Below are 16452 nucleotides of genomic sequence, written 5' to 3'. Positions count from 1 at the left end.
TGTTACCCGATGCTACTTATCGTTTTTTCTTTTAGAGCATCTTTGTATTTCGACATTTGCGATCGATACAGAGTTGGGTTCTTTCCTGTTGTGATTTCTGACTCATGGCCGCTGGCACATTATGTTTTCAGTTCTTGTCATGAAACAGAATACGGCAGAAGACTAGCATCTCACAATCATTTCAGGATAGTGCACGATTTTACAAACAAAACTTTTTCCTTGTAGAAACATCCTAGAGGGTTAGATCGATGCATCATGACTTTTCAAGGAATACCTTATCTTTTCAAGGAACATCTTTTCAGTTCTTGCCGTGAAAGGTCGTGACGCTATAAGGGCTACTAAGGATGATAAGCATCTAAAAATAATTTCACATTGGCATCCACCGTCGCATAATTTAAATTAAAACTTTTACCTGAAGAAATATCTCATTGGATATGATCTGCACATCAAGGATGCTTAAAGGATTATTTTTGGAACGCGCGCAGAAGTTTCAGAGAAGGTATGGAGAAAGTGATCGCACATTAGACTGTCAATACTCACGGAAAGTTTATTTAAATTTATCGATGGAGCATCGGGATTTTCGATTTTACGGCTTTGGCTGTTTTTTTTTTTTTTTTTTTTTTTTTTTGGAGCGGTTTTTCGGTTTAGGTTTTCATTGTGGTTTGCAGATTTTCCGTTTTCTAGCATTTGGTGTTCGGTTTTCGTCAAGAATACCACTAGGTTTTCGGATTTGGTATCTGATGTGGTCTCTGGTTTTTCCTATTTGGGTTCCAATCTCTCTCCGTTCTAAGCAGCAATTATGCGCCCCCACTGATCTCGTATGGCCGTGAAACCTCTGTATGCGCCACTTGTCACCACTGTATCGGATCGATTACGTTTTTGATCACTAGGATGTGAACATTTATCGGTTTTGACGGTTTCGCACACCGTTTTCGGTTTTAATGGAGTGTTTTTGCACTGCAAGTCGCTGTCTAATTCTTAAAACGCCAATAACGCAGTCGACTTCACTTTAATCTTTGCCGCTGTTGATAGCCATAGTTTCAACTCCTCCTCCATGTCGCCATTTCAGAGCCGTGTTGCCTGTCGGAATTTACCTTAACAGGGCTTCATTACAGCACACAATGTTTTCAAGCGAGTTTTCCGAAATTTCCACCACATTCAGCTTTGAGGCCAATGTTCCATTCCATTGATTTTCCACCAATTATTTAAATACGCCTTTGCTGAGCAATTCATTCAGTCGGAAAGAGAGTTTTTATAACAATGTACGGTTTCTGTTGTGAAAGACGCCATCGACTCTTAATTGAACAAAGCTTCTATTTTTTGCTTCTGTTTCCGCTGCTTAATCTAACTTTCTCTGTAGCCAACAACTTAGATTTCGTGAAACTGTTTAGGTCAAAAGCTTGCAATTCTTCCAGTTTGGGATGATTAACTACACAAGAATTCTGACTATAACCATGTTTTGAGACACCCTTGGAGTTCTAACCAACAAGCAGCGTTTAATCCTACGTGTATCTCTGAGAGAGCCCTTGTTTACGCAGTAACAAACGTTATGCGCAAAGCAGACATCAGATCTTCACTTTGAAGTGTGAAATGTGAAGTGTGAAATGTGAAGTGTGAAAGGTGAAGTGTGAAATGTGTAGTGTGAAATGTGCAGTGTGAATTGTTTTTTATTAACGGTAAGCGACTGATGGCTTTCCAATTTCAAACAAGTGTGTGTCCAGTTATCATGGTCACGAGTGAGTAAAGACTTTCTAGTCCTTGTCCTCACACGATATAAAATGTGCTTTTAATATGAAACTCAGAAAACCGTGGACACCCAAATTTGATATCAACACGTCAATTGAGTATTGACCAATCACAAAGAAGTTCAGCAATCGCTTGCAAACGGCTTTGTAAAATAACTGAGATTCTACGAGCGCCATGATTGCTCAAAAACCTATCGTTTATCACATCGCTAACCAATGGAAAACTAAATTTTATTTTACTACGGCAAAAAACAGCACTGCCTATCAGTTTACGGCGTAACAACCCACTTTAGATGTCGAGAGAACACTTGTAAAGTTTGTAAATGACGAACCAGAGAAGATTTCCTTGAAACCGGCGCAAAAACGTCCATGAATAATTTTGGTGTTCACGTTTTCTGTATTTTCAAGGGAAGGCTATATCCTAAGATTGCAATTTAAATTAATTCTTGTGCCTATGCTGTTATTTGTTGAAAGCTAGTGTTTCTTTCGGGTTTCCACTGCATCAGTTTGGCGTAGTTCTTCAACAATTTTTTCCAGTAACATTTCACATCTTTGAGTCGTAGATGATCTTTTATAAATTGATATCCCCTAAGAAAGAAAAAAAAGTTGTTCTGTGAGTGAAACCGGAAACAAAACAAAAGTGAAATCGAGGCACTTTTACTTTTACCAACACTAAAACTGTGATTCAGAAAGCTTTACGAATGAGTGTCGTAAAACCGAAATTAAGGAAACCACAAAACAGCTGTTGAAAAAACTTTGCTTATAAAAAATTTGCGCGGGATGTGTCCTAGAACTTGTAACAAAGACAATTACGTAATGACTTTTGTTGTTGTGACAACGTATGCGACCTGGTGATACTCTTCGTCGAATAATCTTGTCCGTAGTTTAAAGTCATTGTAGAGTTATAGTTCAGTAGCAGAGAGTTTTCCGAAGGATCTCGAGATTAGTTCATGTTTAGAGCCGTTCAGAAGGATCTCGATAATATCAGTGTATATTGTGTTTAAGTGTTTTCATCCGACAAATGGCCAATCAGAAGAAAGGAAGAGATCTTGGACTACAAAGCGCGGGAAACCGCGGGCGACCAAGTCGTGATTGATCTTAGTTTTACATCTGATTGGTTGAGAGTGGCACGAGTTCTTTTAGACCAATCACAGAGCGAAAATAAAAGTAAAACTGAAGCAATCCCAGAATACTTTCGACACTCAATCGAGAATTACTCGATTTAACTTCCTCTCTTGTCTAGCAAAGCTTCAGATTAAAAGGAATAAATTAGTGAAAGAGAGTAACAAGACCGGAATATAAACAATTCTTGCGCACCTGACGAAAAAAGTTCAAACCAATATCATTGCTACTACAATAAATTTAAGATTACCTTTCAGCCACTCGTTTCGCAACGTCATCATTCGCTTTAGCGAATTCTATAAGGTCCCTTAAAACAAAAATATTAACAAACCATCGATCTTTCTTTGTCTTCCAATATTCACGGTAATCATTATCCGAGGGAAACTTGTCTGTCATTGATGATTTTGCAATTAGTCCGCGTGAAATTTTTCGCAGTTAAAGATGGCCGGCGTTTCTAATGCAGAGCACCGTGACAACAGTTACTCGCTTAAGATACGGCAGAAAATCTTTGCAGTGGCCAATTTATTGTCCACTCAGTTCATAAAACCAAATTATTTAGGATAGGACAAGGCTTTTTCTTAATAAAGTGAGTGCTTAAATAAATACAATTATTATAAAAGACCCTTTGCTTCTTACAGGTCTGAAACAACCATTTCAGAATGAATTTGGTTGTGGGGTGGTGCATATGGTATTAGGGCTTCTAAAGTTTATGTTTAAGATTAGTGCAAACTCGGGAGCACTACGCCAGAAAGCTTTGCTCTCGAGTGGAAGTCAGAAACTAAAATAACTCCAATAAAAGATTGAATGCTATATAAAAGATATCATTGATACTTACCTAGCATTGTTGAGATCTGTTCCAACCGGTATATAGTGGACCCACGGCTTCAAAGCCCGGTAAAAGAATTCAAGCCATTCGTCTCCTACGTGAAACACTAGTGACTTGCAAAGGAAAAGATGCTTGAATCTAAAACTGGCTGCTACTCCACGAAAGTTGAACAGGTATCTGTTACACAAGAGAACGAAAATAATGGCGAGCTTGTTGATTTATTTCGTAAAAGCAATTGACCGCACTTTCGATTGGTTTACCGGCGTAATAGCCCTCTTGGGTAGTTAGAAAACACTCGAAGAGTTTATATATATCGCGCCTTGGTTCGCGATTTCGTGTGTTCTCCCAACTTCCCAAGAGGGTTGTTATGCCGACAAACCGACAGAAAATGCTGTTTTTTCGTTAATATCCCACGTGGAACGTTGAGGATATGAAAAAGTTTGTAAATCACTCGTCATCGCCTTGGGATTTAAGCGGATAACTACAACAGTTGGTAAACCTATGGAAAGCACGGCCTGTTGCCTGTGAAATAGGAATGGGTTCTGCGGTTCAATAAACGATAGGTTCTCACCAATCAGAGTGCGTGTAGAATCGTGGTTATTCCACGTAGAAAAATCTTCAAGAGAAATACGTCAATACCTGTATTCACAGTGGTCTTCGAGCTTGATCTCTTTGGCGGGTGGAGCATATAGTGTGTCCTGAGAAAGAAAATAACACTAGTCTTTTCAAGGGTCAACTAAGGCCTTTGTTTTCTAACATTTACGGTTTGTCCGAGAAATTTTCATGTACAAGGAAAAAATTCTGAACTCACGGTCAAACTGGACATATCACAAATTGGTCAATGTAACATGTGCTGAACTTACAGCATCAGACCTCCAGGCCTGATTCTTGGTGTACTGTGCATCCACGAGGCTTGAGTCCTCACGTGATAACAGCACTAGAGGATCTCTCTCAGCAGATGTCCTAGCACAAAAAGAAGGGGGGGGGGTATTGAGACGGATTTTGAACTCATTAAAATCATTGTAACGAATGATTCCAGTGTACCATCCAATTGTCTACTTTCGAGTACAATAAACTTTATACCTCCCTCCTCTTACCTCCATCTGGGTGCCACTTTTTTTAACCCACAGCACTCCTTCTCCATCTTCCTTCATCCCTCTGCATATTCAACCTGTTTACCTGTCCTTCCCTTCTCTCAAGTTCATACTTCCAACTGTTTGTAAATCTTTCCTCCATGACAAACTTCCCTTCTTTCCTTATTGATCCTTCTTCCCATCCATCCATCCATCCATTCATTCATTGATCCACCCGTTCTGCCGTCCCTCTAACCATCTGTCTACCCTTTACCAATCTCTCTCATCCATCCTTTTTCCCTCACTCATCTGTTCAATTTGTGGCACAATCTTTCAAATCTTCCAATCTTTCCTCCACAACAAACTTCCACTCTTTCCTCCATTCTTCTCATCATCCATCCATCCATTCATTCATTGAACCACTCATTCTTCCGTCCCTCTAACCATCTGTCCAACCTTTATCAACCAATCTCTCTCATCCATCCTTTTTTCCCTCACTCATCTGTTCAATTTGTGGCACAATCTTTCAAATCTTCCAATCTTTCCTCCACAACAAATTTCCCCTCTTTCCTCCATCCTTCTCTCCATCCATCCATGCATTCATTCATTGATCCACTCATTCTTCCGTCCCTCTAGTCATCTGTCCATGGATCCCTTATCAAACACTCTCTCCTTCTATCCTCTCTTTCTTCACTCATCTTTTTAATTTGTTGAACAGGGTAATGCAATCAATAAACCTACCTTGATCCTCTAAAAAATGCCTTTGCCTGCTTTTTCTCCCAAGGCCATTTGCTGGCTTTTCTGAAAGTAGACAATCACATTGTAGCAACTATAACGAGGAAGTTGATTACTGAAACAGGTAAAGCCTATGATGGAGGAGCTAACAGCCACAAGGAAGTTCAGAAGGTGACAAGGGGTTTAGACATGATGCCTGATGAAGTCCAAAACCGCCTCCCGGTTAGCTCAATAGGATAGAGCGCTGGACTGTTATGCGGGAGGTCGAGGGTTCGAGCCCCGGCCGGACCAACACTCAGGGTCTTAAAATAATTGAGAAGAATTTGCTGCCTTTCTATAACATCAAGAAATGGTTAGATATTCTAGTCTTCTCGGATAGGGACGAATAAATGGAGGTCCCGTCTCCTGCAGGGTTGGGGTAGGAGACGTTAATTTCCCACACACGAGATTACTGTGTGATGGATGTCCTCCCCTGGGGTGGGATGGGTGGGAGGGTGGACTAGCACGAATGGTTCCTATGTTCCTTTCTAGTCCTTCCCCACTGCAAAATTAATGCAGTGAAAATGGACTAAATTAAATTAAAATAATATTAATGAGTGATGCATGAATTTTACAAAAGCCAAGGTGTGGTAAATTTTGAAGTTTTCCCTTTTAAATTCTTGACAAGAGGAAAACTGTTTAAGTGTGTGACTCAAGAATTTTTCTGAAATTCATGTGTGAAATGGGATCAAGACCCCCCTTTGCTACTTTCTGTTGAGAAAATAGAAAAGGTCTACAGAAAATTTTATTCTATTGCTTGAAAAAATAAAAAAAAAAAGGAAATAAATAAATGAAACTGTAAACTAACTTGTCTATCTCATCTCTCATTAGATCCCATCTCCCCAGTCCTGTGGGGTAGATTGGCCACACTGCTGGCCCCCCTTCCCAAAATGTCCATGCTGGATACATGATGTCATTCTCATTACCTGTCTGAAAAAAATTTATTTATTTAAAATATAATAATAATAAGATAAAGACAACTTGCAAAATAATGCTGATAACTCCAATCCTGAAGCCCTCCTCCATCCTATACTATAAGCCCCAGTTGTTGAAAGGTTGGATAATGCTATCCACTGGCTAAATCTCTCTCCAGAGGAGAGAGTAATGTGTTTTGCTCTCACTTATTTACTGGATAGTGATTTATCAGCTGGGTAGCATAATATCTGCCCTTTATACTATTGGACCCAGAACTTTAACCATCCAAAATGACATTCCTCCTGGAATACAATGATAAACTTGTTCTTAACCATTTCAAAAGGTTTTCCCCAAAAAACATCATATTACCCAATGACTATATCCCAAACTTGACTCAGTGATGTTTAACTTTTTGCTTTAAGTAAAGATTGTTGCAATTTAAGATGTTCTTAGATGTTTCTCAATGGGTGAATATGAAGCTTAAACATCTGTTAAAAAAAGACCGTTCTGCCCTTCCAACTCTTAATTCAATAAAATGAGAAACAAGGTATCAGTATCATTTGTAAAAGTCATCTGAAGACTAATGAATAAAGGCTAAAAGTTTCTAAAGAAACTGTGGTGCTGCGTCGGCGGGGGTAACAAGGTAATTTGGTTATGTTAACTCAGTTCAAATTGGAAATTGGCCACCATAATGAATAAAAAAGCTGATGTTTCAAGCGTTAGCCCTTCGTCAGAGCGAAGACTGTTCCTTACCTTACTAAATGAGAATACAGGCTGAGGATTTGACCACTTTGGAACCTATTTTAAAGACAATTAAGAAAAAAGTGTGAAATTCAAAGAATCACAACCGCATTCACAAATAATTTAAACATTAAAAAAAACTGAAATTAACCAGCCTCTCAGCTGTGACCAGCTTGTAACTTTTCCACAAAGTGCTATCAGTAGGTTTTCCCACAAACAAGTAGCAAGTAGATGTAACACAATATTTTCCTTTAAATAAAACAAATTTACAAAGAAATATATGGCAGCTCAAAGGAGGAACTATATTTCAGATCTTACCTGTGGATAGTCCCTGACATTGATTCTCATCTCCATGTCTGGTAACTTGTCAATAATCTCCAGGATAAAATGTTCAACTCCTTTACATCTTAAAACAGTCAGAAATGTCTTCAATAAATGGTATTTTCACATACAAGCCTATTCTCCCGGATTATCCGAGAGTCTCCTGGATACAAAAAAAATGCCCATTCTCCTGTATGGTTCACCAAACCTCTTGGATAAAAGAGATGAACCAGCTTTCAAAAGCTTTGCTCCACTGTAGGCTAATGTCATTATCCCCAGATTTACGCAAATCAAAAAGCATTTTTATGCAACCATGTCTCGACAGACAAAACAAAAGAACTTTCTTCATTTTTCAGGAGTGGAGATTGATTTGATCAGGGGAGAGACACAGAGACACCAAAATTTTTAGTTGGGGAGGGGCAGGGGTGCTGCCCAGTTGATGCTGTGGTGGCATAAGAGCAAAATCTCTACAGGTTAGCATCTTTGTCTTCACAAAGTGTAACAGTATTGATTTAATTGCATGGGCCTCGTTTTATTTCAACCAGAGTGCAAGAAGTGTTCAAACTAACCTGAATGTAAACATGCACTTTTCTTCTCTGTAGAGTTTATGATCAATTATCTGATAGTGGACACCACGATCAGCAGAACTGTCAAAGTCTGCCTTTGTGACTCCTCCCCTGTCTTTCCAGATTCTTAAATCATCATCAATCACATCACTGTAGCAACCACATTTTTTGTTTGAGCAATCTTGGTATGTGGCTGTAGCTTGGTCTATTTTTTGTAGATATTTTTTCCATGATTCTTTGAAAAAGACAAAAGTATATAAAATTATGAGTGTATCATAAATAATTTTCATTAATAGATCACGGTTAAATTTTGGGATCTAACGCAGGTTAATCTGGTGGTCCAGACAGCTCGACTTTTGCAATTTTTTTTTTTTCCATTTTTTCCTCCCCAGACCTTGTGTAGCAATGAGAACATAGAAATTTAACAAAGCACGTGCACACATCAAACTTTTATACCGTTTTAAGTTTCTATCTTTTAAAATAAATCATTTCAAAAGAAAAAAAATTTTAATACTCTTTTCTTGGACAAAATTGAAATCATTAATAATTCAACCGATTCTACTACAGCCAAGCAAGTTAAAGTTTAACACGTCAACGTCGGAAATAACCTGAGTAACGCAATTTGCTACAGAATTTAAATTATCTGACTATAGAAACTTCTCGCAGTTTGTAGGATTTTCTTTAACGATTTCTCGAGGAGATTAGGAAACAAAATTCATAAAATATTCTGAAGCAACTGATATGTCTTAAATTTTATACACCAAAACATAAACCGAGATACTTAAGGCAAAGGTCTCAAATGAAATATAAACAAGACTTGTTTACGATCGATTTTGCATCAGCTATACCTTTCATGGTGTACTTTGCTTTGCTTCGTTTTTCCTCATCCCCATCACAAGAACCATCTTTCGAGCAATCGCCTTGTACATCAGACCCAAAGACAACGTAGCAAATATTTACAAGAAGCAGAATTGATACTGGCATGCGAGAAAACATAACGTGAGCTGAAATTCTGCTGGAGGAAATCTGGTGTAAATTATATGAGAGATAAGTACACGATTACCGCTGATAAATGTTTCGTTATCGACAGAAAGACGAGAAACCTCCGGTAAAAAACTAATCAATTAAAATATACTCACGAGAACCCGAGGTGTAAAATCGTATCTTTCCGAAAATCGCGGGCGCAGGTTCTCGCCACATAACGATTTCGCCGCCGATGTCGCTAAACTTGATGTCCATTGTTGTGGTTCCTTATTCCTTGAAGAGTCGCCATTGCTTTTCAAAATCCATGCAGGTATTGAATACAATTTGTTTTTGTAGTATTTGCGGCTTTCAGTGTTTAACAATGTAGTCGTCTTGTTAATTTTCTTTGTTTTATGCACACAATTATTATTATCGGTTTTTCTTTACAAACAGCGCGTGTCGCTATTTTCGTCTGTCCGCGTGACAAACATAATGTTTGAAATAAAATTCCCAAAATATAGCATTACTGCTGCTGACCCCCCTGGGTTAAATGTTCTTATAGGCTGATACGTAGGGGAAATTTCATAGTTGTCAAAAGTTCACTTTTACAGGAGGACCTTAAGTTTTTCGCTTTGTAGTGACACCATATTTTTCTCCAGTTTTCTCGTAGGTAACCACCGAAAATGGCTGATTCTCGTAGGGTTCAACTCAAGAAAAGATTCTGTGGCAAAACCGGCAGTGTTTTGTCGATGCTTTTTATGACCTCTTCGTTCTTTCTGGTTGAAATCATCGTGGGATATGCGACGAATTCAATGGCGCTTGTGGCCGATTCGTTTCACATGTTATCAGACGTTATGTCGCTCCTAATCGGTTTTTTCGCGATGCGATACTCGAAGCGCAGTCAACGAACGGAAAGGAATACATTTGGTTGGCAAAGAGCTGAAGTTTTAGGAGCTTTGGTGAACGCTGTGTTCTTGATTGCATTGTGCTTTTCTATCCTCGTCGAGTCGCTGAAGCGATTAGTGGAACCAGAAGTTATCAACAATCCCGTTCTCGTACTCATCGTGGGAGTCGCTGGTTTGTTGATAAATGTGGTAGGTTTGATTCTTTTCCACCAACATGGACACGGGCATAGCCATGGAGGCGGAGGACATGAACATAGCCACGGAACTAGTGATGGAACTGAACTGAAAGATCTATTGGTTTCTAAAAATGGTGAACCTGGAGGAATGGAACGGAAGTCGAGCAATTCGTCTGTAGATGAAAATCAGTTGATCAGCGAAACTTCAAATGGCGTTGTACCAGAAGGTAATCTAAATTTTTTATTCCTTTTTTCTTTTTCCTTTTCTTTCTTTCTTTCTTTTTTCTTTTTTTTTTTTTTTCAAGAATAGTTTATACAATTCTACGTATTATACCCCAGTTTGATCAAAGCATTATGATTACCACAACTATCGGAATGCTTGCACATTCTTTTTGTTCCTGTCTTCTTGCTAAACAAAAATATTTTTCTTCTGCTGCCAAGGATATCGATAAGCTTATCTTGTTGACAGCTTCGCTAAAATTTTTTTCGCCATAAATTACGCGGATTTCGTGTCTTCATGACTGAATATGTTTCTGACAAATAATTATGATTCTGTGGTGTCTAATTTTTTATGCAACAACAGACTGAATAACGAAACCATCGTCAGATGGATCCCATCTCCAAATCCATTTTAAGTCTTATCTCGCATCAGATACTGTACCCTAATCCGATGCACTCAGCTTTGATTGTTGGGTTGTCATTATTATCTACATGCCCAGCTCTAGGTTTTTATTTTGACCCAGCTGGTCCAGCAGCTGATAAAGAATTTCAGTTTTGTTTTGGCGTAGAGCCCTCATTTTACATTTTCCTGTCTTTTCACGCATCTGCTGGATTATTCAGTTGAATTAATGAAGCTACGCCTGGGATTGACACCAACTTTTCAACTTACTAGCCAAGTGACTGGTGACATCTTAAATGTTGCGACAATTTTGGTTTATTTACCAGCGAAACTGGCTTATGGAAATCAAAAACCATTAGTCATAACTGAATTTCTACTAGTCTGTGGCTAGTTGCATTGGCGGCTACGGTTAGTGTCGAGCCCTGGACACGTTGTGAACTTCTCACCCCCCTTGGCACATCTCCACATCCTCTTTTCTCCTCTAAACCTTGGGCCATGAATTAATACAAAAAGCCTATAAGCAGCCTTTCATTAATAACCTAATTGGAGTTCAATGGCTCACAGTTACTTTGATTCTATAACAATGGGTTTGAGGCAGAGCACATGGTCCTCATTGGCCATGGAAGATTTGAAAGTTCTCTGCCTAATTTTACAAGGCTTGCTTTCACCCAGACAATGAAAATATTCTCTTAGTTTGTACTGTTCCTCAGCTATTGTATTTCTTAGTCAACTAGTGATGGCTAATCATTTTTTTGTTTGTTTGTCATTTTACAGTTTTCTTGTCTGGTGAAAATGGGAAGGTCCACACGGTTGTTTCAAAATCAAACACATCTCGAGTAGAAGTCAAGTCTAGTGCGCAGCTTAACATGCGTGGGGTATATCTCCATGTCCTCGGTGATGCCTTGGGGTCTGTCATTGTTATCATCAGTGCTTTGATAATCAAGTATGCCCCTGGTAAATGGACAATTTATGTGGATCCTGGCATGAGTATCATTATGGTTCTACTTATTTTGAAAACGTCCATCCCATTGATGCGCGAATCGTCACTGATCCTTCTTCAAACCGTACCCACTCACATTAAGATCAAAGAGGTTCAAGATCGACTGCTGGACAATGTGGAAGGTGTCCTTAGTGTACATGAATTTCATGTTTGGCAGTTGGCTGGGAATAAGATCATTGGTGAGATTTTAAAATTATACCTTAAGTTGAAACATAGCTGTCAGATATTTCTGATAATCAAACTACTATGGTAGAAATTTCTCAAAGTGATTGCTTCATGCACATAAATTATACCCTGTTTAACACTAGAAGGATGGTAAATGCATCATGCCTGTAATTCTACTGAGTAATTGCACAGTGTTGTGACTCGCACTGGATGGCTGTGTAACATTATGGTATGCATCATTTACTGTAGATGTTTTGATACCCAGAAAAATAGGTTTATTTTTTGGTTGGGGAAAGAAACAACTGTCATTATCCATGAAGGGAGCCATGTCAGAGTTTGTTCCTCTTGAAGTTTTTAGCGTTAATCCATCAAGCTTGTCATTTGCAATATGTTATTCCTCGGGCTTCCCATAACCAGCCATGTTGCCTCTTTGTTTGAGTCCTTTATTTTCTTCATTAATTTCTATCTTGCCAAACTAATATTTTGTAGTTTCATTAAGTGTGAAGACAGTTTGATGTGTTACCAAATTGACCCCAAATATTTTGATTTATTTTATGGCCCACACGACCTTCTTATTTAAAATTCCTCCTTAAAAATCCTTGATATGTATGAGGGCCATAAGTGCTGGTGTGAATGGGGCCAGACAAGGCTCATAACCAGCATGTGGCACTGTGAGATGCAGGGTGCAAAAAATGCAACAAGAAAGGAAGAAAAAGAAGGGTAATCAGTAATATGTTAAAATCCGTTTTGACTGAGTTTTTGGTTGTGCAAATTATTTGGTACCAAGTCGTGAGGTATGTCTTGACCATGAGCCAAATATTTCTGATCCGACCCTCCCAAACAGTTATAAGTACACACTGTATTAACTACCTTTGTTGTTGTTTCAGCATCAGCCCATATCACCTGCCGTTCCCCAGATGAATACATGAACATTGCAAACAAAATAAAGAGGTTCTTTCACAATGAAGGTATTCACTCCACAACCATCCAACCAGAATTTGTTGTGGAAGACAAAACAGACAACCTGTGTGCCTTGGAGTGTGGGAAAGATGAAAATTGTGCTTCACAGAAGTGCTGCCCTGGGGAGAATGAGACCGAGACGCGCAAACGTTCTGTTGGCTTAACAGATGGCAAGGGTGAGCTTTTAAATCATGTAACAATGGTGTAAAAGTGTTCACATTTTTGCTGATGTACAGTAGAATTGTAGCATGGAGTAAAATCTTGCATCCTGATTGGTTAACGAAGTGAAATCTTGCATACTGATTGGTTAAAAAAGTGAAATCTTCATCCTGATTAGTTAACGAAGTGAAATCTTGCATCCTGATTGGTTAATGAAGCGAGGTATTTAGTGTGGAATTATGAGTTGCAAACAAGGCTGTGATATTGTTTCGCATCTACATATACCTAACAACTATAATTAATGCGGTTTTTTTTTCTTATCCTTTTATTCAGTTATGCAATTCAAGGAATATCTATTATTTGACTTATGAATTCTGTTTTAAATTGTACTTGAAAACCAATATTGCATTCATTGCTTCTTGATTCCAGGATATCAGTTTGTGCGTGCAATTTAATGCAAAATTCCCTCATCAAGTAATGAATTTTCCTTTAATTTTAAACTTAGGACATTTATTCAACTCTATAGGTATTAATTCATTAGACTATAGTGTGCTACTGTCTGCTCTGGGAATTTGTTTTTCAATGAACTTAAAACCCAGTGTGATGCTCTTTCTACCTTCTCATGAACAATGTATTGATGTAGCAAGGACTTATTTTATATTGGTCACTTCTGAGATTGAACAGATACGGTCTATTTTGTACTGAATACATACAGCCAAAATCTTATAAGAGTTTCTCATTACTGTACACAGTACATTGTTTTGCCATAAGAATTTGGTTTTGGATCAACTGATAATCACCTAATTGATGTTTTTTTTTATTTTTGTCATTTCTCTGCTTGATATTCTATTGATATTGTACTTGGAGAAATTCTGTCCTTGTCACTCATGGGAGTTAGAGGGTTCATTGAGGAAATGTGGTAAATACATGTAGCTGCTTTGTAGTTCATCACCTCTAGCTTCTGGCAAATTTTTAACTAAATTTGTGTGGGGTAGCTAAATGTAATCTGATTGCACAATTGGATCATTTAGAGGTAAGTTTTCCTGAGAAGGACTGCTCTCAGGTGTAGCAACTAGCATTTTGACAACCTCAGGGAAAATTAACAGGGTGATTTTTTTTCTCTCGACTCAAATGACTTTAGCTTCTGCTAAGGTTGTTGAAGTGCCAGTGGAACAGTCAATCCCTGCAATTGATTGTCACTCTTGGATTCACAGGGCTTGGCACTAACTTTTCAACTTACCAGCCAAGTGGCTAGTGACAACATAAATGTTATGACAATTTCAGTTTGTTTACAAGCCAAACCAGCTAGTGGAAATCAAAAACCACTTGCCAAAACTGAATTTCTACTAGTCTGTGGCTAGTTGGCTGTCGTTAGAGTTGAGCCCTGGTTCAAACCATGTTATCCATAAAAATTAATTTAAGAATTTCATAAATGTAACATATGATACAAGATATAATACATTTATTTAAACAGAGTTGTCATACAACAAATTACAATAATTATTAGTCACGTAATTTTTGAGGGCTGATATTAATTTGTGGTTATTTTTTCTGTAATATTTAGCACTTATTTAGTATAGATATTACAAAGCTTTATTTTAAGTGTTCCATTGTGACTGACTTGTTTTTACAGTTTATTTAAAGAATTTAAATTCCCCATATCATTGTTTATGAAGTTTATTTGCACAAGTCCCCCAGTTCACCAAATTCAGCAGAATAGGAACTTGTACAGTTATCATTTGTTCAACTTGATTAACCAGGATAATTAGAATTATGTGAAAGACTGTGCAAATATAAAAATTATTTTGAGAGAGTTAAAAGAAGTTTCCAGTCACAGTTTAGGATGCAGCTTGCCATAAAACTTTTTAATGTTGAGTATGTTCTCCTGTTACTTGACACAATTTTGTGCAGGACAGCATTTGTTAATGAAGGTGCTGGATATATTTAAATGTAACCTCTCGTAAGAGTATCGGTATCTTGTCTAGCTAAAAGATTGTGATTTCTTTGATATAACACCAGATTCTCTCAAGTGATTTACCATAAATAAACCAACAGTTAGATGGGAGAATTTTTATGTCAGATCTCGAGAGTTAGAAATCTCTACAAAGCCAGTGTTTATCTCAAGGTTTTCAAGAAATTTATCTTTTTGTTTACTAGTTTTCATTTTTTATATGAATAGATCTACTTTGTTTGCTCTTCAAGTGTGATAGAGGTAAGAATTAGGGAGTGAAACTTTTTTTTTTACTCTTTATGGATGTCTGAGTTGTTACAGTAAGCAACAGAAATATTGAATTATAGTGATTAGTAGTGGTATTTTGTGTAATAAAGTATTTGTGTCAGTGATTTATTTACAGAGAAACACTCACTTTTGTTAGTCCACTAGTTGGGAAGCAGTATTTAAAAGCAGTTAAATAATCATTTGCACACATCACAATTTGCGGTAGTGTAGGAAAATTTTATGTGATCAAGAAGGTAAAGCTGTTGGTCAACACTCCATCAAATCTTATAATATTTACGAGTTTATTTTATGGGAAGTGCAGTCTTTATCATTTAATTCGTGCGTTTGAGGTAATAGAGAGATGAAGCATTGCGTTTACGTGAAATGTCAGATGTCAGCTTGCTCTTTTACGTTTTACGTAAAATAGCGCGAACCTTCCTGCTTTAGCTTGGCGTGACCTCACTTCGTGTTGGATTTGAAGGCGCCCCTGTGTGGCTTGCCAGGAAAAGTTTTGGTTTCCCTTTTCCAGTAATTCTTAGAGAAAATGTAAAGAAAATCGTACGTGCACGGCAAACGCGAAGTAGGTGTATTTTACGTGGAAACGGCAAAGCGCAACCCGGCAAACGTGTAAAAATGGCGGGAAAAACAAGGTCGCTTGGACAGTCTAGGCGTTCACGTCTCACGTAAACGCGTTGTTAAACCTCTCTAATAGGGAGGAATTATTTAAGGTACAAATGTAAAGAACACTTTTGCTGCAAAAATAAATATCGCAATACAGGGCCTAATTTTCTATAAACTGGTAGTATCAATTAAGAGTTGAGCAAAATTTCAGGATATTTAGTTTTTTGAAGCATATAGCAGAGCTAGCGTTTTCGATAGGCCAAAATTACTGAATTGGCCTTTAAACTTCTCGACGTGATTAACATGTAACTAACATGTAAGTTCTCCCCATAATATTCGTACATTATCTAGCAATCGAGTAACTAGAGTTCCCTAATTTATCAGTTATGGGTTATTATCTTGAACTAACACCAAGTTCTTGTGACTAGTTTACGCTTGAGATAAGATAAAGTACTAGAAAATTACTATGGGTTATATGGAACATGTTAAACTACCTAGATGTCTTAAAAGCAATATATGAATAATGAAAAAAAAAAAATGCTATTTAAACTAGAAGTTAGTTTGTTACGAATGAATATCAATG

General features: G+C 37.7%; 2 protein-coding genes across 2 annotated transcripts; one reads left to right on the top strand and one right to left on the bottom strand.

The window, feature by feature from the left end:
- Positions 1-1960: 1960 nt before the first annotated feature.
- LOC111333788 (protein O-glucosyltransferase 1) lies at positions 1961-9155 on the bottom strand. The gene is made up of 11 exons (XM_022939411.2): positions 8932-9155; positions 8087-8318; positions 7515-7602; positions 7209-7253; positions 6349-6470; positions 5508-5567; positions 4557-4656; positions 4333-4391; positions 3703-3870; positions 3118-3174; positions 1961-2333 (listed from the first exon to the last, which is right to left on the bottom strand). Exons 1-11 carry the CDS (start codon positions 9077-9079, stop codon positions 2198-2200), a joined length of 1215 nt encoding a protein of 404 aa, XP_022795146.2. The 5' UTR covers positions 9080-9155; the 3' UTR covers positions 1961-2197.
- Positions 9156-9270: 115 nt separating this feature from the next.
- LOC111333804 (proton-coupled zinc antiporter SLC30A1-like) lies at positions 9271-13223 on the top strand. The gene is made up of 4 exons (XM_022939426.2): positions 9271-9377; positions 9706-10354; positions 11521-11925; positions 12799-13223. The coding sequence occupies exons 2-4, from the start codon at positions 9730-9732 to the stop codon at positions 13077-13079; spliced, it is 1311 nt and encodes a 436-aa protein (XP_022795161.2). The 5' UTR covers positions 9271-9377; positions 9706-9729; the 3' UTR covers positions 13080-13223.
- Positions 13224-16452: the final 3229 nt, after the last annotated feature.

Source organism: Stylophora pistillata, chromosome 5 (genome assembly GCF_964205215.1).
Source record: "Stylophora pistillata chromosome 5, jaStyPist1.2, whole genome shotgun sequence".
Classification (NCBI taxonomy): Eukaryota; Metazoa; Cnidaria; class Anthozoa; order Scleractinia; family Pocilloporidae; genus Stylophora; species Stylophora pistillata.
This window is presented reverse-complemented; position numbering and strand designations above follow the sequence as displayed.